Here is a 23,077-nt window from a genome sequence, read left to right as displayed (position 1 = left end):
ATGGAAAGACTCGAGCTTAATGCTTTAGAAGCGATGTGTGACCTTAATTCCACTCGAATTCTCGTGTAACTCGATTGGTATATAAATCATCGCAAAATACTGTTTCCCGCGATTCGTGTTATATATATGCGGCTCTGTAACTCTAATAAATTGGTTTGTCATCCACCATAAATCAGCAAGTAGTTACATACTACTATTCCTCTTTTACATGATGTGTTCGTAGGTTTAGTCGACAAAAGTTAATTTCGAAAATAGGATGCTACGATTACACAAATACTGTTGATCGAATTTCGATTCGGATGTTATTTCTGCTGACGTGCTGGAAAATATTTTCTATCTATTTTTAAAAATAAATATGTTTTCGATATAGAGAGAGAGAGAGAAATAGAATTTTATTCGTTTAGTGAACGTTGTTATACGACAAAATAGTATTTTTTTTTTTAAATTCAATCATCCTAAGTTTGCAATAACATTCAAAAAAAGACAAAGCGTATTAAAAAAATAGGGGAGAGACTCCTTGCAATCAGCTATATGAAAAATATACTCTCGAGGTTTCTCTAGTAAAAATATGATATAATTACTTATTTCGTTATTTAAGTTATTGATAAAATTAATGACTAAAGAAATGCTCTAAAATGTGATAGGTGCGGTATATGATGATTTCTGCATGAGTTGAATACCCATCATATGCTGAATCTACACATCCTTCCCTTTTACGTAATGAGACGTGCACGAAAATGGGAGAGGCCTTATGCTTAGAGATTCGTAGGAAAGATAGTCGTAACGAGGCGTAGAGACGAGTGGATCAATACGAAGGTTCTTACGTAGTTCGCTTACTCTTGCTCTGTCTCCCTTCTTCTTGCTCCACCCTTCTACTACTCTTCCTTATCTCTTTCTTCCGTCCAGATCCTCCATTTCTCTCGGTTTCCTCCTGACGCTCTCTCTCTCCCTCTCCCTCTCTCCCCCCTTCTGTTAGACTTATCTATCTTTCTCCTTGTCATCTTCTCTTTTTCTCTGTCTCTCTCTATCAGTCTCTCTGTTCGAGAGCTTGATGTGCACGAGGACGAAGGCGAATGACGATGCTTACCGATAGATCGAATAGTTATCTTCCATTTACCCCCTGAATTTCCTGTTTTATTTGTGAGATGCGCAAGAAGCGTGCCTGTGGCAGCGACAGCCATTTCGAAATGCGAAAATAATACCGCGTTTGTGAGAGTACGTTATGGCGCCAGATGTTCGTTCGATTTTTACGACCGGAAGTCGCCCGCGTCTCCACATGAGCGTGAGGCCAAGAAATTAAAGAGAGATAAATGAACAACTGATTACGGAGATGCCTTGCGTATACGACTCGTTTAGTCTAGGGCCATCGTATTGTATTTTGGATAATTTTGGATAAGAAACTACATCAACAAGTACAACAATAACACACCAAACATCCTACAACCGGGCATGCCCTGAGAGTACGAGAGTAGTACGCGTGCGAGTATGTGTACGCTAGAGCAGACTGAGGAATAGAGAGAGAGAGAAGCGAGTGTGTGCATGATAGTTGATGTGGAGAGAGACAGAACGACCGCGAAAGTGCCCTCGAAGGTGCGGAGTGAATGAGGGAAGAGGAGAGTAAGAAAGATAGAATACGAGAGAGAAAGTGAGAGATAGAGAAAGGAATCACGTGTGATTGGTAACGTGTGTGCTCAGATATGGAGTGAGCAAAGAGAGAGAGAGAGAGTGACAGAAAGAAAGAACGAAAGGTTTAACGTGGTGCCTCCGTATACTTGCGCTTAATGTATCACAATGTATGCTGTGTATGTATGCTCTGTGAATCTGTGTGCATGAGAGAAAGGAAGCATGAACGAAACGGAGAAAGAGAGAGAGAGAGAGAGAGAGAGAGAGAGAGAGAGAGACAGAGAGAGACAGAGAGAGACAGAAAGAGACAGAGAACGTGAGAGAGGTAGTGCGAATGCGCGTGCATAAAGAACGCTAGAGAGAGAAAGAGAGATGCGGAAAGAGAGCAAAAAAGAGAAAAAGAGAGATAGAGAGATAGATAGAGAGAGAGAGAGAGAGAGAGAATGAGAAAGAAAACATGGGAGGGATGGGAGAATTGGCGAGAAAGAGCAAGGAAGGAAACGGTATCAACTGACGGGCATGTCCTGGTTGTAGGATCGGCGATGCCGAAGAGGGAGGAGGCCGCGATGGCGGCCATCGCCGCCGATGCCCCACAGGCGGTGGAGAATTTTGCAAGGCTCTACACGGTACTGCGCCATGACGACACTAGGCCTCTATGCCGCTACTGCGGCCGTAGCTACTCGTCACCAAGCAACCTGCGACAGCACGTGAAAAACGTCCATTCGAACTGGCCGCCGCCGGACACGTGGCCGCAGTGCAACGTATGCGGCAAGCGATGCAAGACCAAGCACTACCTGATCAATCATCAGCTACAGGCGCACGGCATCCATCAGAGGCCTAGCATGAACAATCCCGTTGCCCAACAACAGCAGCAGCATCAATCACCATCCTCGTCCTCGTTGCCATGAGTACATTCAATGTCACCGTCCGACGGTTGTCTGGAAACGCGTGCAGACACGATCAAATCCTCACTACTTGTCGAAAAGCTTTAGTCAATGTCGCGGTTGGAAACGAAAGAGTATAGCTATCCGCTTGATAGGACTTGGAAATCGTAACGAGGATTTCCGTCACCGCTGCAGCTGCAATCGTCGCCATTGCGCTACTTGTCCATTTGAAATTTCTTTAATCCGTTTAGTTTCATTCGGATAGAACATTGTAGCTATTTTAGGTTCTGTAGTCGACAATGATTATTAAAGCAATACAGACTATTTGAATACGATTTTTCGAACATCAATGAAGGATAGTGATTGAATATTACATTTTCGCAGTTATATTGTAGTGTCTTGCTTATACGAGTATACTGTGATAGTATCTATATATCGGAGTTTTAACTAAAATTTCGTAACTATACAATGTTATCTGTTTTTCATCTCAATTGTTGTTATTGAATAATAAAAAAAATTGATTTTATTTTTATCATTGTTATGCACAATATATTTTACCATTTATTTATTATATATAATATAGTATGTTGTTCATTAGCTTTCATTTATCTTGATATTTGATATGTCACCGAGATTCGATATTGATAACATTGTAGTTATTCTAACAATACTTTTATAATTGATCGAAACAAGATTAACAAGAGAATCGAAAGAGAGTAAAAAGTTTAATCCATTTGACACATACCTAAAATTATTTCCAACCGCGACAAATGAACTAATGCAGTTATCGAAAATAAGTGTAGTTTTTGTGAAAAAATGCATGTCCAAATACAATGCGAAAGTGACAACGCGAGTATTAATACTTGTAAGATTTATGTACAGACACGAGACAAAATCATCAATCATTTCAACGTTGCGTCTAAAATCATGCATCAAACTTAATGTATACGAAACTGAATAGGTATACGAACACTGACGAAAACGTAATCTTAAATAATCATACGAAAGCGTAATTATAATTGATGATGACGGGGAGATTTGTGAAGAATTTGGCCGAGAATCGAATATTTGATCAGCATGTTTGCGAATTTAGAACCTCGAACACCTCCGTCACCTTTCGCCGAAAATCCAAGCTATTTGTAAAAGGTCTTCAATTTGTATCAATATTCCCATTTCCTCCCTATTTAAAGACACATGATTTTAAATAGAAATGTTAATTATCCACATTCTCTTGCACGATGCCAGACTCCTTCCAACCACATTGAAGTAAAGGGCAATTATCCATAAAAAATTTTTAATAATGTCGCATTTTTGTTTTTGTAGAATTTGATTTGAGTCGAGTTCGTTACAGATTTTGAATATCCTAATTATATGTCAACATGTCTCAAATAATGTGACGTGTATCTATTTGTTATGAATGTTTGGTGCTATGTTGAAGTTATGTGAGATATCTTAAACATTTTAACGATGTATAATGCAATTTTTATATTGAATTTTCGGAGATTGTTTCGCATATGTGAAAATATTTTGAATACATAGTGATAATAAATATCACATATATGCTATAAAATTAAAAAGTAATATGCGCGAATTTAAAAGCAACATTTATATTAACTTTTTCAAAAATAATGAAGTAATCATCAATATTTAACGGTATATTTTTTTTTGAAAGCATAATAAATTATCACTGTATATTCAAACAATGGGCACTTTACGCTGACGGTCAGTCGTATTAATAATAATTAATTAGCGGTTGATTCCAACTAGTAAGAGCACGGTATAATAGCAACCGCTGCGGGAAATACCCCTAGATGTTGAACACCGTTTGGGTCGAGGTTGGGCGCGTAGCATTATCGTGTTTAGCTCGGGGTGGGATTATGGTGGTGGTGGCTGGTGGTAACGTTGGTGTGGTGGTGGTTGCAGATCACGGGCTTGATGAGGCAGAGGGCGCGGCTTACCACCACCACCACAGCCATCACCAGCAACATCATCGGCATCGCCATCATCATCCACTATCCGTCCCTCCTCCTCACCATCGTCATCAGGCGCAACTGGAAGACGACACATCAGTTAATCAATCTTCCACCACGGCCACCACGATCACGACGACCATCAAATATGAACGTGGCCAACCGGACTTCAGGCAGCAGAGATTATTGCGGGAGCACCATCGACAGCACGGTTACAGGTGTCCTCTCTGCTGTAGGACATTGCATGATATCAGCGCTATGAGAGCGCATTTGGATCATCATTATCCCAGAGATTCACCCACCTGTCCCGTTGCCTCCTGCGCTAAAACCTTCTCTCATCCCAACAGTGTCAGGAACCATATGCGACTGAAGCATCCTGTAGAGTGGGACCAGATTAAGACCTTGAGGTGGACCTATGTCTGATGAAGAAGCGAAGATCAGTATAACTCTGATCGCGTATCGTAACTTTAATCTTTCCTACAAATATTTTACCAAAGAAACTTTGCTTTTTGTTTTCCGGTGTGGCCCTATATTTCTTTGTGTGCTAACTGGGCGGCGATAATAAGTAATAATTTATTATATTAGAGCAAACTTTTTACAGTTGGAAATTGCTATTAGCATTATTATAGTAGAAATGATGAATATAGATCTAAATGATCCAATGTTTTTTTGGAAATATATTGTTATTAATAGGATTTTGCAAATTATTATTTATAATATTTAATATATTTCTTTATTAAGATATATATCTTAATAAAATATATTACACACAGTAATAATTATATTAATAATTATATACAAGAAAAAATATATTTTAATGAATTTAAATATATTTGTACTTAGATATCAATTTACAATCATTCCTTGTACATACAAGAAAATTTAGCTATTCATTTAACATTTTCATAATAAGAATAAATATCAAATTAACGTCAAATCGAGCTTGTTATCGCCGCGCCGTGCTATTTTGAATCACGATGGAAGAGAGTCTGGTCGACGGAATTTGAATTCTTTATAAAATTAACAAATATTCGAATATTTATAAACGCAAAAGAAATTGGTAAACACACGTTGATAGGAATACACAAATTACGAATTATCTGGGAGAAAGTGTGTCTCTAATGTGTACCCCCCCCCGGCGTGATAGGAAATGCGCAAAGGTGACAACCGAACTTTAGTGCTTTATTTTGAAACACGCACCCACCGTGAAGTTTATCCTTAACAAAAAGCGCACACTGTATATATGCGAGAGATTATATCGACAAAGGAGAGAATCTATAAATATATATATGAAAAGCTATTATATTGAGCATATATATATATATATATACATAAAGAGATATACATAAAGTTGATTTTGTATAAAATGTACGAAACAGTATTTCCTGTAGAGCCTGAAGCGTAGATCACGCCGTAGAGAATGAAACGATACACTTACACACTGCGACATCCGGCAGACGCCGGACATTGATATAAGGATTAGATTATGTATCTAAGAGAGAAAACAATGTTCCTCTAAGCTGAGTAAGCCAGCCTTATGTTAAATAATGTAGTCTTAAGAGTGTAGAAACTGAACGGAAGAACGCACGATGACTACGATGAAATCGAGCGGTCGATCAGTTCTAAAGATCCGTTTTGCTCTTATCGCGAAGAAACACGAAATTGCACGATGTGTGTGAGAGATGCTGGCGCGTATACACGAAATGCATGAAAATATGCAGGTTACTATGTGAGTGAATGGATCGCGAATGAATACGTCGACCAGAAGTACGGTCGCTTGACAATGCCTAGCCTTATTTTTCTACGTCTTACGTTTCATCAGTATTTCTTAGGTCAAGAGTGCCCCAAAAGACGTTACGTTCGAAACTGTGCATATACTAGAATACGCCGCGAATAAACACGAGGAAGTATATTTATATATATTTCTGTGAATGTACGAGTTGTTAGTTGCGAATCTCGAAAGGAAGTGTCGGAACACAATAAATATTAATTTATAATCATTGACACTTTTCATTGGACCGCCTCCAATTTAGCTCAGATAGTGTTTTTTTATTTAATATTTGGAATGTAGAATCATACACGTAGAAAAGGATTTATGTGCTGAATGAATTATTCAAAGTTATGATGAATAGCCAAATTGGAGAAGACCCAATGAAAAGTGTTAATAATAAGACAGAATTTGTATAAAATTTTTTTAAATTTACATTTCACGAAATGTATTATATATTCGATATTATGATGTTTAGAAAATCGAGCGCTGCAAAGTATCCGCGAAGCAAAGTATCTGTTTTATTTAATATTATTTATTATCGGTTTTTTTCTTTTCCTGGCTGACAACTCGTACTATAAATAATGTATAGAATACCGTACATATTATTTTAGCAGATACTAGCTTCTATATATATATATAAATATATATATAAGATGTACGAAATAAAGTCTATACTATTTAAGTAATGCTTTGTACAATAAAAAGTACTCAGAGAACTCCAGAGTATTATATTTCCACAATCTCTTATGAATAGTTATAATACTATCGATTACAACATCGGTGTAATCGATTTTAAAAGAAAAATAGTTAATTTCATGTAATTCTCTCTTATCGTATTTTTATATTTTTATGTAAGTAGAACTTTTTTGTTTCCTCAATAGTTTTCCATTATTTTTATTACCTTTCTCAACTCAACAATATAATACAAAACCTTATATAAAATTAGAGACGATATAATTTTTAATTTTAATTATTTACAAAATTAATTGCCCTCAAAAAAAGATAATGACAAAATAAAATTTGGAATGTCGATATAAATCAAAATTATTCCTATCGAACAATCATTGTTAATCGATTATATATTGGTCAATGATTCAATTTTCTTTCTTCCATAATGAAAGAGGTACATGAATACCCATCTCTTACCCATCCGTCATTTATTTTCAGTCGCTCGACGAAGTCTGGATATGATTCGAGTCCGTGCAACGGATCCTAGGCCTTGTCCGAAGTGCGGAAAGATGTATCGTTCAGCACATACGTTGCGCACTCATTTGGAAGACAAACATACAGTCTGTCCGGGATATCGCTGTGTTTTATGCGGCACAGTGGCAAAATCTCGGAATTCTCTGCATTCACACATGTCGAGACAACATCGAGGCATCAGTACGAAAGATCTTCCAGTTATGCCGATGCCCAGTAAATTCGATCCAGAATTGGCGTCCCGTTTATTAGCTAAGGCTGGAGTCAAGGTGAGTCCGGCTGAACTTCGCGCACGAGCCAGCCCAACAGCATCTCGAAGAAGCGACATGAGGTTGGAGCCACCTCGTGCAGGTGCATCCGAAGTTGACAGCTGCGGTGGTGATGATCCCGAAGACCTTAGTCTTAGGTACAGTTCACCACTTTCGAACACCGTTATTACTAAGGTAAGCGGCAACAGCAACAGTAGCAGCAATAGCAAGAATTCGACAACGATCGTACCCAAGTCTCTGGATTCTATGCATGGTAACGGTGACCTCAACATGGCGCCATTGCCACATGGCAGTCATCATCCGGGCCACAATACTAGTGCGATTGCTGGCTCGGCGATTTTGGACACCTATTTACAGTTTATTGCAGAGAACTCTGGTCTATCGGCGATAGGACTTAGTCCAGAGCATACGGCCGCCGTAGCAGCACATGCCGCTAAGATGCGCATGAGTTTGGAAAAGCACGGCAGTCGCAGCTTGGAGGATTATCCTATAATCGGCAGAGACGAGGGTCGAGGCTCCGGAGTCGTTCATGAGAACAGGCAGGAATTCGACAGACACAGCGGACTTGCCGATGAAGTGGAATCGTCAGGTGCGGATGACGACGAATTTAGCGAGAATGAGGAGCCAGAAGTGATAAAGGAATAATTCCTTCCTTCTAGAATAGCTAATGATTTTAAACAGCATCTTCGAATTACTGACGAATTCTTCGAATGATCTGCAGTTTGCGGCATAAATAGGCGCTCGCGACAATTCTTGTTTAATGAAGCAAGGGAAGTAATGTATATGCCAGATCGTCCACCCGAAGAATCGACCAATAATTCTTGTTTCTTATTGCCTGCTCTATTATTGCGTGAAATGACTTGTGAAGTTTATTGGATGCCAGATATGTTTGAAAAGTTAAAAAGTCTCCAAAGTATTTTGACGCCGATATATAGATGGTGCGTGGACAAGCTTGCTTGTTGGACTAGAGTCACTTAATTGCCATTACAGCAAGTAAGCATATGTATATATGCAAAACTATGCAAATACATACTCGCATGTATACACGCACATACACACATACATACATACAGACACATACACATATATATATGTATGCGTGTATACACATATATATGTGTGTGTATATAAGCGCGCGTGCGCGATGGAGCACCCACATATACGCCACAAATATTCCATCCATCTACCTCAGTGCACATAATAGATGATAGAACAGACTAACGAATCTCAGTAAATGAAGAGAAGATGAAGTACGCCGTTGGATCGCAGAACAACAATGATCGCAAGGTTTGATTGTTGCTCTAAGATATCAAATATGATGACTAGGCAAGGCAATTTTACTATTTATTTCCCGAAAGTTTAAACGACTTAAAAATTTATGTACAATAATTAACATTTATTGTTATATTATTATTATTATAAATGTTGAACACACATTTATATACCGCTTAAATTTATAGAAACATTAGACTTTCAGATAACATTTAGCTATTTAAAAACTTTTTCATTTGGGTATCGTGCGTAGCGAATAGTATCATATCGCACCTATCAGATGCACGCGCACTTAAATTTATATAATTGAAATACTTTTGATATATGAATGCCACGTCATATATGAATGACACTCAATTTCATGAAAAATTCTACAGAAAGTTAAATATATTTTCTTTTATAATTTATTATTTTGCCATAAAAATAAAAATTGCTATTATTAAACTATAAGACTTTTTACAAAAATTCGACATTTCTGTATTTATTTTTATTTAAATGACGAGAGAGAATTCTTAGAAACAAAAAAATGTCATTCGTATATAGTGGTGTAATTATGTTAATACATAATACAACGTTAATACATAACTATCTCCTGCTCACTAAAAAAAATTGATGTGGATCGTAAAATTTCTTGTAATTACAGGCGCACCTAAAACCATTATAGACTTTGTTCACGATATGAGTACGATAATAATTGTGTTTTACTCTTGCTCCAATTAAATATTCTTTAGCTAAGGAACTTAAATATAATTATTCACATTATTAATTTATTCAAGTTCAGATATTATTGAATTTTTAAGATGAATATTTTAGCGGAACAATATCATGTTATTCTCTATATAGCTTTATGCACTATAAATATCAATAAATTAAAGATTGTATGTACTTTTTTCGAAAAGTATCTACTTTTTAAGCCTATCTACTTTAATTGCAGTTTGTTATAAAAAGAAAATGAATTTTTTAGTTTTAAAAAATGTAAAATGTTCTCTAATGTCTAAAAAAATTGAAAAATTTTGCAAAAGATATATAACTGATAATTTTGCAACTTAATTAAAAATAGTTATTTATGTATAAAAATATACCTGTATTAAATAACAAAATATTAATATTAAATATTCAATTTATCAGATGAAACGGATAAATTTAAGTAACGCTGAAACACAATCATAACGGAATTATTATATTTATATTTATTTTGAATTGAAACAATGGAGCGAAACTGGATCACAATTAAATCGCCTCTATATCAATAGTGAATAAAGCATCTTGATTGTACATACACGCTTTTAATATTTAATTAATCTTTTGAATTGAAAAAAATAGTTGTTTTTCGAGAAAATTTTTTTTTTATTAAATATTAAATGTGAGTCTGAAGAGTTAAAAAAAGTACAGAAGAAATTATGTCAATCATTTTGACATATCTGTATAGACTACGTGCGTTGACCCACTTAAGATTTGACTCAATTTTCACTAATTACAACTGGATTTATTGCTTATTTTCTGTTTTTCTTTTCAAATAACTTAAAAAAAAGAGGAAAAATATGGAATGATACAGTTCCATTTTTAGTTTCTCTTTGACCTTACCTTTTCATCCTATCATCTCTTGCATGCAACATTTCTTTTGGGACAGGTATTTTAGACTTGCCATGACGTAGTTAAGTAGTGATTTAAGTTTGTTGTTAACAGGAAAAAATACGGAAAAAATAGTTATCATATATCAGTAATAAAATGTTAGAAGTAAAATCGGCGCGGTTTTCGAGATTGTAAATTGCACTAATTATTAACGAACTACGATAAAAGGCGATTAAACTTATTCCGCGATCTCGCGACGAGAGACTACTACGTTTGGACGTAAATGCGTTTAAACACTGCTTCTCGAATAATGCAACGAATATATGATTATTCGTTGCTTGCGCAAACATAATGTTCTTAGCGCGACAGAGATTTCTTCTATTTTCGCGAGGCGTAGAGAAAAGTTAATTTAACAGAAGATTCGCCGCTAAACGTGCACGACGCGGTACGTCGTGAAATTGTTCCTACTAATATATATATATATATATAATTCATAAGTTAATTTCATTGACAACACATTTCATAGATTCTACGTATATGATAATAATAGAAATACATGTACGTATATATGTATTCTTTATATATGCGTATAAAGAAGTGGATAGAAATTTAGCAATATATAGCAGCGTGGCGCGGGTCAAACGCGATTGGAGAATGTTGAAAAACTGTTTTCTCACTTTAGAGGATAAACTATATGTTATGTTTTTGGTCGGTTTGGCCAATTGAGCTACGATGCATCGGATATTTTGGCCCTTGGTGCGTGTTTTAATATGGGACTTTCTTGGAGATTTGCATGTATTTTTCGTAAAAAGAGAAATGCTAGTTGATCAATGCTAGAGATTGTAACATGAGTTAAGCATGAAGCAGTTTGAAATTTCCATAAAAATTACCATAAAAGACCGCGAATTTTATCTTAACATAGAATTCCGCGCGAGAAACTATGAGTTGATTAAAACCACAATATTATCATGTACTCTGAATTTTTCATGCAGAGAAACTATCGAGAAACTATGCGGTGCTCGCGTGCCGCTATTCGATAAAAACATTTAAAAAACAAAAAATTGAAAAGTCAAACAGAAATTGTATAAAAAATCAAATTACATGAAAAGTTATAGAAATTATAAAAGTCGAGTTGTTAAACATGTCACGAAAAAAATAAATAGATTATTGCGTTTTACAAATTAAATTGTTTGTAATAAAATTCATTAGCGTTGGTTATGGAAATAATACAAACTTTGATTTACAGAAAAATTGGATACAAAAGTTCTATTAGTAATTGGTATTATAGGAACATGTATATTCGTTGAATCTTAAGTTCTATTGCATTTCATGGTCGTTAAAGTGAAAATTATTAATAGACATGTTTGTATTTTAATTTTGAATAATTGTATCTTAATTCAAATTCTAGCTGTCAATTTCTGCTAAACACCGAAACAAGAAATACAGGACTATTTCATTGCTCCTACTCTAACACTATATTAACTATTGGAGAAACGATTAGATTCTGATATGTAAAGTGTCTTGAGAGCTCAGATCAGATTCTTATCTGCTATCTAAAATAGACATTTTTAACTTATCAAGTAATTTTTAGGTTTCTACTTTAAATTTAAAAATACGAGTAATTATTGGAAAATGAAAACTTTTTAATCAAAGATAAAAAAATGATATTTGAAACCAAGAATTTGACAATTCTCTGTCTTTTAATCGGTGAACATTTCATTTTTAAACTCTTGGAGAACAATGGAACAAGTATTTGTTGTTGTATAAAAGAAATGATCGCGTAAGATTCAAGAATTAGTGTCTATTCATGCTGGATGTCCAAAATCTGCCCAAGTTGACTCAATTGGACTAGTGTTAATAATAAACTTAATTTAGTATGCTAATCCTGAAGAATAAGTATGCATTTTTTTTATTAGCACAACTTTATTCTGAAGGTATATGTTGAAATTGACAGGAGGCTGTCATAACGTACGAAACCTATTCAATATTTTTTAATCGATCCTACACCTCATGTTCTAATTAATTAATAGGAAACTATAATAGAGAAGATTATGAAAGAGATTTGTCCAACAAATATGAGCTTCTATATACGGCACACAGTGAAGCAGAATCTAAAAAAGCTGGCCCAAATTTAGAAAAGTACTTCGACTAATTTTTGTATCGCATTTAAATACTTTCTTAATTTTTGTAAACATTTGTAAATTATGTTAAGTTGATTATAGTGTATTAATTATATTTTTTTACGCGTTATTTTTGTATAAAATGATCAATGTGATTTTATATTGATCATTATAAATTATATATCTCTACGTATGTAACATTTAAAATTAGATTTTATTAGAGTTGAATATGTCAAAGTTGATAAAAGTTGTCAAAAATGCCTAAAAGTTACTAGATACATGGACGATGATTTCTATTTATTATTTCTTTTGTAGCAAAAAAGTGCAATATACAAGTATTAATATTTTGAAAATTATTTTTTCCAAAAACTCTATTTCATGCTATATAAGATGTTATATAATTCATGCACAGCAGTATTTCATGTAACCTCATTACGTTCAAAAGAATTACGTATATATGAAAGATTTTACATGTTAGGAGAATATCATAAAAGCATTGGAAAATAAAAATGAAACGATGATTAAAGAAAGAAAATAAAAAAGAGAAAAACTATTAATAATATGTCTGAATAAAAAAGAGAATAAAAAAGAGAAAAAATTTAAAAAATCTGAAAAAATGTCAACTTCCAGACTGTCCAGCATTCGACAATTTTTATTTTATTAAAAATTTTTTTAAATGTATCTTTTGGAAGCATATCATTCTTGTATGATTACCAACATAACGAGATAGAATATCACGTCTCTTAATTATTTGTACACAGACTCAAATACATCAAGGAATTAAAGAATCGAATCAGCGTTACAAAAATAAATTATACTATTGATTTAGTCATAAAAACTTGTGATCATTATTAACTTTTGATGCCACCATTCATGACGAATTCTACAATATTGCACAAATCAATTACTTGCAAACAATCACAAGCTAACAGAAAAAGTTGAGCCTTTATTAGATAACACTGGTGCAAGTTTACATGATAAAAGCAATAAAGATATCGATAAATAAAAGGAGGAAAATAAAATAGAAATGAAAACAAGTTGATTTATTATACACTACAATAAAAGTAGAGAAATTAATTTATCTGTATGAATGGATGAACTATTAAGAATGGGCTGTGTTACATACGATCTCTCACGTATATACATATATACTTAAAAACTTAGAACACATATAAGGTACAATATAGAAAACAAAAAACTAAAAAAAATTGTGAAATGATGTAGCAAGTATAAAACAATATATATTATAAATAACATAAGAAAATAAATTAGGAAAAGAAGTTAAAAAAATTGACAGAAGAAAAATTAAGATAGTCTGGAGCTTTTCAAATAAAAAGTACAAATATGTTTAATACGAAAAAAGAGAACTATTTATGACTGTATAATTTGTATTTATGCCAATAAAAATATAAATTTTGAAAAAAAAAAGATAAAGGTTGTGGTGAAGAGAAATGTAAAAGAGAGATATAAAAAATGTAAAAAAGATTCAAAACATGAAAAATAAAAAAAATATCAAATATAAAAAGAGATTAAAAACATGAAAAAAATGAAAAATAAGCTAAAGAGATAGAAATGATTTTAATATCAGACAAATATAGCAAAAATATCAGAAAAATAAGATTTACCAGAATACTGTAGTATTTCGAATTTGAAACATATTTCCATTGAAAGAAGAAGAAAAAGAAAAAAAAACGAGGTTCGTAAACGTTCTAGTTCAACGAAATTGATATTATTTAACTATCTATAATCATGTGCATTTTTATTTACTTCCAAATATTACGGGCATTTGATTTCAATTAATTTATAAAGATATATTTTCTTTATAAGTTTTGAAAATCAATAATTTTAATGTGATTAGTTATCCGAGTAAAATAATTAGACAGGATTAATCTAAAAATATAATGTGATCGAGGAAATTACATGAACAAAACATCTAAAAAACATGTAATTTTTTTAAATTAAGAAATGCGAAGTAAATTACGGATACAAATTACATAGTTGTAAAGCGCATACATGTATATATAAATATATATATTTCTCGAGTGTATAGTATGTACAGCATTTCAAAAAATTTAAGAAAAACAAAAAATGATGATAGAGAAATGATTTTTTTAGATGATAGAGAAACGATTTTTTTTAATCTGTTGAATGCTGAATTATTATTTCTATAAATTGATAAGACGAGTTAAGAATAAGGTAAAGTAACAAAATTAAAATTAAATAATATTGAAGAAACATGTAGGTAAATTCTAAACAGAATCTTAAGGCTCGTAATTTGTTCTCGTAAGATTCGTAAAAACTTATGTTTAATGTTGTAATTCTATGTGTGTGTACTATAAAGACGTACAATTATACGTAAATATCTATGATTTTCCATAAATTTTACAGATAGCAAGAAACTATCTGTAAAGGTATTGCATAAAGCACTTGTAAGTTCTTACAAATCTTATGAGAACAAATTACGAACCCGATTCTGCTTAGAATTAATCCATTAAGCTCTCAAGTTACATATACTAATTTTCAAAATATGTAGTGAATACATCATATAACAGCATTTAATTTATATTTAAAAAAACGTAACATTCAACAGGCGACCATATTTGCAATTAATATAAAATAAAATATCGCAAGATTGAGACTAAGATCGATTTTTATGTACGTTTATTGTATTGTATCTAAGTTTCATGTCCAACTAAATTTAAGATTTGCCAGCTTTTTTCGAGTGCTGCCTTACTGTGTGCGATGATTGCACCACATGAGCCAGAGCCACTGACATTAACATTTAAAGTTTCTTTCAGCATTCTTAAGATTATTTATTGACTAATCAATTAGATAATACGTGCAGCTAATATCGAGACAAGATAATATTCAAAGCATAGTGCTAGTTCTGAAATTGTCGTGTTTACATTTATTTATGTAATTTAATTTTTCTGTTTATATGTAATTAATTGTATAGTTTAAAAGTTAACCAATGAGTATCTTATATAAATCAATATGGCGACATTATGCTGGATGCTCATTGGTTCAGCATTCTTATGTTATATTTATGCTCTGTTATGCATTTCATGTGTGATAGGCTTTATTCTTGCAGAAGAAGAAAAAAGAATCGATAAATTGCATGTCTCAAATCAAATGTTTCTATCACATACATTTTAAATCCATTGATTCATCACTATTGATGCATCTGAATGTTCACATCTTTTTGGGCTAAATAGTTAATTTCGATTTATGTGAACAATTTTTCATTTATCACGAGTGTGTTTTGTTGAATGCAACTTTTTTGCCGCTGTGAAAAGTAAGATAACATCTTGATAATGCACCTTGACAATATCTTTCATTTTCAGAAAACTATTTATTTCACTGACCCAAAGTACTAGACTACAAAAAGAATTGAAATTAACAATAAAGATAAAATTGGGATAATAAGAAAAATTAGATTATATATAGGTTGTGCACAATATTCAAAGTACTGCTAAACATTAGTTCTTAAGATAGATCTTTTTAAGACAAATTTAGGATTAAAATTAAATTTATCGTGGGATTTTAAGCAATTATTTACATAGAATTTTGTAAAGAGCAATATTCGTAAATAATAATAGCATTTTTCTAGAACTTTGAAATGACAACCATTGACTCTCATTCAATTTAATTGAACATCTACTGAAAAGAACATAGAAAAGCAATGTAAAGTGAATAATTGAAGTAATTATCTTAAGAGATATAACATTACATCCAATTCAACTAGTCACACTTCATCATTTTGATTAAAAATCCAGAGTATAAAAACACTGATAGAGATGGAATAAAATTAATCAATGCTATACCTGTTGTGTAAAAAAAATACGTTATTTTTACATAACTTGGTTTCTTAATAATTTTACTTTTAGAAAATTAAGGATTATTATTATGTGAGGACAATTATGTCAGTTAAACGTAAGTAAATCAGACGTCTTATTGATGCGTGTTGATACACAACTTTTGAAATGTTTAAATTTGACATGTACATGTGTATACGAATGTAATTGTATACGATTGTGACATTTGTATACGATGCGCGCACGAGAGCCAAAAAATGGGCACGCGTGATGAAGTGAGATTGCGCATATTAATTGCCCGCGCCATGCTGTTCTATGGAAGCGTCCGATATTTTATTATAAATATTGTCAGCCATGACGCTTTCTTCCTTTTTCTGTAGAGTAGCAACTGTAAGACGTATTCGTAATTCACCATCAAGTTACGAGCATTTTCGAGCAGAGATTGAAACGTGCGGCGATTCCGTTCTAGATTCGTATTCCCGCGTATTTAGAAACTTCGCATATTTATTTTGTTCACAAGTAATCGCGTCCATAGATAATTTTGTTTGTCGTGAGATAAAAATGCGAGAAAATTCAATGAAGATACGCAATCAATTTTCAGAAAAAAAGGAAAAAGGAAAATGTCATCAATCGAGATACGAATCCAGGTTTAATTGGTACAAAAAAACCACTTCTTGCCTTGTGTGAAGCTCTCTATTATTATGAAAGAAAGCAGACCCATGTGTACAGAGTACAAATTTATCCGTGGATTGACTAAACTTCAATGAACATTATAAAAGCTATATAGGAAAAAAGAAAATTGAGTTAAGTATTTCCATTAAAACACAGTCACTTTTGATATAGAAAATATTATGTATACAAAATTTAATATATGAATACATGCGAGTTTTGGAAGCGACAAAAAGGCTATAGAAAAATAAAAAGATGATAAAAGAAAGTTGAAATTTTAACTGCTGCATAGTACTTAAATAAATTGAGAGACGCGAGATAGCTATTCGAAACAAGAGTAGAATACAATCGATTGTGCCATTATAAACTCATGACGATTATTCTAATTTAAATTCTTGTTCACTTACACGTCATATTATTGTGAGAAGAAAATCTCAGAAAAATATACAAGCAAGAAATTTTTAAAACAAGCTGACGATGGTAGCCACAATGGCGTCGATAAATTAATAGCGAGGGGGTAACCACTTAATGTAATCGTGGGACAGAGTCTCTGAAATCATTATAAAATTCATATAAAATCTCTATGTATAATCCGATAATTATATATGCAACCACGAGAAATCATTGTATATTAAATAAAATCGTATATTTTACTAAATTACTTTATATGTAATGGAAAAAATTATTTGTAATCAGATGAAATCATATGAAATCATGTAATCTGTGGGACAATGTTTCAGCTATTGGGTACCCCCTCGATTAATAGCGATCTCGATAGTTTTTGTTTATTTTATTTTTTATAACAATAAAGCGTGCGCAAAGGGTTTTGCTTGAAATAGACACAGACGTACATAACAGACATGAACATAGAATTAAATATGTTACATGTGCACAGATTATCGTATATCCAAGTCATATAACATATACCGTAAAAAAATGTTTAATCAATATAGGTCAAAAAGTTAACCTTGGATTCATGTGATTATTTCACACAATCGATTTCTTTGTTCATCTTGCATACAAAAATATTAAGATATGACAATCGAAAAGTGAATATTTAGATATATTTTATATATCCGAAATATTATTCTAACAATAAAAAAGAATTAAATATCTCAAAAGTATTTATTTTTCTAGTCATTTAAATATATTTATATGCAAATGTGAAGTGAAATCGATTTGTGCAAGAAAACGCATATATAGTTCCACGCAAATGTGGATCCATGCATGTGCAGCAAGTCGTCATTACCAAAACTGAAAATCGCTCCTACCTCTGATAATGTTAATTTCTCGATCTACATTGATTAAGTATTTCTTATTTAACTTAGTAAATACTATCTGTCTTCTAAGTCCTAAATTTTTTAAAACTTTGTGTATACATATATTATACTTATCTATAGAAACGAAAGATTGGCGGGGTTGGTTTCATTTGCATGACGAGATGCAAACTTGCTTTTAGTCTTGCTTTTACTTTTGGTTCTCTTATAATTTTCTATATATTTATATAATTATGTATATGTACATATGTATACATATATACATCTATATATATATAAATATAAAATTATACATATATGTATATACATATATATACATACATATATACGTGTACATATATATACATACATATATACGTGTACAAAGGATATATATACATACACACACACACATATATATACATACATATGTATATATATTTTTTTATACAGTCCCAGCTTAATAACCCCGCCATTCTCTTTTAACCCTTTCGCCAGATCAGTCGCTACATTGTCATAGTCCATTGAACATAGTCCGCAATAGTCATTTCGAATAATACCACCAATTACAGTATTGCAATAGCTTTTAGAGACAATCGTGTGCGTAAATTGTATAACGCGCCCGGCCGGCGTTTTCAATTGACATCTCGGTAAAATTATCGCAATTGTTACGCAAGAGCACTCGCTAATTTTCCGCCGACATAGTTTCATATGAAATTATTTGAAAGACGCGTGATGATTACTCGGTATTTTTAACGAGTTTATATAATCCTCAAGAGATACACTGTCATAAAATCGATCCTTTTACAAGCATAATAGTTACATACATAGAAGTATATAAATTTTGCATTAATCTTATCAAACTCATTTTAAGTAAACATAAAAATATTAAATACGATAAAGAAAGCTATGATCGGTCAAAGTTAGACGTTTCGAATAATACATTATATATTCTTTATTGAATCAATTGGTTCCAGATATGATTGCGCGCCGATAATTTTCGGACTTTCAACACAATCATTCTGAAACGTTAATAATCCCCTCTAAATAGATTAGAAAAAAAAAAGAACTACCTCGTAAAAATCAGTAACATCAGAGTTCGTTTGATAAGTCAATTTTTATATTGTAATATTTACAAATGATTTAACATTTATTAAAGAATCTACGGAAGCAGTGTGTATGTGAAAAGGAGTTGAAATTATTTCAATTGCGTTAATTAATTTGACAACGCAAATTGAAAGAAAATTTCAACTATCTAATTCATTAAATATAGTAATGAATTCTGAGTGCTATGAAGTATCAATGAAGCCACACTTATAGATTTAAATAGATTTAACACCTGGTTTGGAACAATTGATTTTTAATCTTATTAAATCTCGAGGAATTAGGGGCTCTTTGAGAACAAATCCCGGAATAAAATTTTAATTCGATTCCTTTGCGGTATTTTAATGTTATTGAACAATGGCATATTTAATTCAACGGCTACACAAATAGCTGATTTTGTTTACAGTTATGGCTTAGGAGGATCGATCGTTCTCAAAGTACAGAAATATTCCCGCTGCGATTTGCCATCCCTTTCAATCTCTTCTAGAGAGTAGTGGTGGACTGTCGCGGAATATTCGCGTTATACGTGGATAGGAAGATAAGGCCGAACGTAGTTAATGTACAGCAGAAAACGACAGCGATATCGGTAACGACCGAGGCTTCGCACGAGGTTGTCGCCGATAATAACGTGCGAGTTGGAAGCTCGTAAAGGCCTCCGAATCAGCCGAATGCTCTCGCGCGGTTCGCTTTGTGATTATAAAAGCGGATTAACGACGCCGTAAACGCAGTGACCCTTTCATGAACTGTCTGGACACCGCCGTCATTCGTTCAAGCGAGTTGCTCTCTCCCTTCGGCGAGATGTAAATGCGCAGCTGTAGTAAATAATTCTCGCTGCGATGACATTCGGAATTTGCGAGCAAACGTCACTGTCGACATCCAAGCAGATGCGAAAAAACTCTTAGTTGATGTCTTTCATAAATTTTCGAACATTATCATTTAGATTTAGCACGTTTTTACGAAAGTTGCGGCATAATAACGCTAATCTTTTTGTAAACAATTACGAAACCATAAATCTTGTGTAAAAAAACGCAATAATCTTTCTGTGCACTTCACATTATTTTAATTTGCATTCTTTTATATATAATTGCAAAAAAGATATCTATGAAAATATGAAGCTAATAGTGAATATACTTTTGTTTCTCTTATATACTTATTAAATTTTCGCAATCATTATAAAGTGTGCTCTACTAACACAATGATGTGCGTTTTTATGTCTACATAAAACGTGTTAGACTTATAAGATTATGATACGAAATTTATCTCTCGAGTCTAGAATATAGAAAGTAAAATGGAAAACCGTAACGATGAACATTAAAACAATATTACGCAATTGCGAAGTATAGCGCAATTGCGAAGATATTCGAGATGTCTTCAAGATGAGCAATCACTTTATTCGTTTCCTCATTTCGTCCATTGTACTTGCTTCGACGATCTTTTTCTAAACGATAAACGGAGCACGTCGTGAGGACGATTGGTGCAAATAATTAGTCATTGCTGTATCTTCATGCAACCGTACAATTTGTCATCTGTCTGCATTGTGATTAAAAGGTTTGTCGATTGATGAGAGAAGTTCGGATAAACTATCAGGTTTTTTTGTTTAATGAACTTGATAATTTAGGATCTGATCTTGTCTATACGAACCACTGCATAATGCTACAGACAATTGCAGGATAGGCAAAAAGTACGTAAGAACGCATGGCCGGGAACAATCCGCCGTCTCAGGTACTTAATAATCGACACGATATAATGATGCATTATGTAAATGTAATAACAAACTCAGGAAATCTCTGAAGCAGCCAGGCCGTGATACTATACTTATAGACTACTATTACTACTACTACTACTACTGCTACTACTACTACTACTACTACTACTACTACTACTACTACTATTACTACTACTACTCTTACTACTACTACTATTACTACTACACTACTACTACTACTACTACTATTACTACTACTACTCTTACTACTACTACTACTACTACTACTACTACTACTACTACTACTACGATACTATTACTGCAGGTGCGTTTCTTACGTTGATCCGACCTTGACGATTCGCGCCTGACACTGTTTTGTTTCATTTGTTCGTTTATTTCTTATTTATTACGAGATTTTACACTGGCAAGTGACGCAACATCTGTACAATGTACGCTTCGGCGCGCGTGTAAATCCGTTCTCGATTTATCTTTATTTTATTGACAGATGCAACTGATGTTGCACATCTTTAACAAAGAAAATAAACTAAACATTGTTATTTTTATAAGCTTCAGTATCTGGTCAAATTTATTTTTAACATATCTTTTAACCTTGGAGTGCTATTCATATTTTTCTTACATTAACACTATGTTATGGGTGAAAATTCACCCATAGAAGCAATTACAGGATGAAATTTATTTTGAAATATATTAATCTAACATCTAACTTTGACTGTAATTGGGACTTCTGTATTTAATTGAAATTTATTTTTTATATTTTTTTAAATTTTTGTTTCACTCGAAAGAGAGTAAAAATATTTTATGCGATTTAAGTTTAGAATATTTATTTTTAAAATCTTATTTCCTTGTTTCGATCACACAAAAAGTTTGTTTTAATTTCTATAAATGAATATAAATAATAACCAATGTTCGTTTATTTAAAAAATACAATTTATTCCTACAGCATATATATACTTTTTTTATTTGGAGAATTAATCGAAACGAATTTTTGCGTGCGCATTTACGACAAGAAAGAAATAATTGTGAAATCACCATAGCTACCTCCATGTTATTAAATATCAATCTTTTTCTCGCGTTATTACTCATGCTCACATACATGGCATATATTATTTTATAAAAATTCGCATGTGTCAACTGCGAATTGTCTTCTCTGTGTGAAAATAATAATATATATATATTATATATTATATACATATATTATGTATACACTATATATTTTACATAGTCATGCGCGGGACAATGTAGCTTCCAGGATTTAAGTTAAGAGATTGCCTCTTTACATAGAACAGTCGAGCGAGCGTAAATAATAATAACGAACAAACAGATTACACACAGTCATTAGATAATAATAATGGAATAAAAACCAACGTAAAGAAGAGGTGAGCAAATGAAATCATTTCTAAAACATCAGTGTGAAATAATTAAATTATACAATACTTTTTAAGTTTCTGATTAATTCACGCGTATTTTTTTTTTAATTATGTATAATAATGCAATCACATATACATATAATAGAACGTTATAATAAAAATGTTTATTTTGTTATACGTAACAAGAGAAAACCTATCTACTTAATTTTTTTGTAACTTAGAATACTAACGATTATTTTAATTATTTCTGGTTTATGTATTATTTATCATTTGTGCTTTGTTACATTTTATATATAACTGTCATAAATTATATAAACACTGCTGTATCAAACAAATGATCTCTTTGTACTTTACGCGTGTATTGCATAATTTCCATAATTTATCATCAACGTCATTTTTATCAACCACTAATAGTCAATGCTACATTGCATTATTTGACTCTGGTCATATAATCTTTTG

At 32.5% G+C, this 23,077-nt stretch overlaps 1 protein-coding gene across 4 annotated transcripts in view; it reads left to right on the top strand.

The window, feature by feature from the left end:
* Positions 1-8,781, top strand: part of LOC108724817 (protein abrupt) — a 92,656-nt gene extending 83,875 nt beyond the window's left edge. For 2 of the 4 annotated variants that reach the window (XM_018451464.1, XM_018451463.1), the window contains one exon: positions 7,416-8,781. In XM_018451464.1, the coding sequence (XP_018306966.1) occupies positions 7,416-8,362 (947 nt within the window). In that variant the 3' untranslated portion in view covers positions 8,363-8,781. Of the gene's footprint in view, positions 1-2,157; positions 2,532-4,430; positions 5,064-7,415 lie in introns of those variants that run through there. The other 2 variants (XM_018451467.1, XM_018451466.1) reach the window with 2 other exon arrangements.
* Positions 8,782-23,077: the final 14,296 nt, after the last annotated feature.

Source organism: Mycetomoellerius zeteki, unplaced genomic scaffold (genome assembly GCF_001594055.1).
Source record: "Mycetomoellerius zeteki isolate Tzet28-1 unplaced genomic scaffold, Tzet1.0 scaffold310, whole genome shotgun sequence".
Taxonomy (NCBI): Eukaryota; Metazoa; Arthropoda; class Insecta; order Hymenoptera; family Formicidae; genus Mycetomoellerius; species Mycetomoellerius zeteki.
The sequence above is the reverse complement of the archived record's forward strand: the minus strand, read 5'-3'. Positions and strand labels throughout refer to the sequence as shown.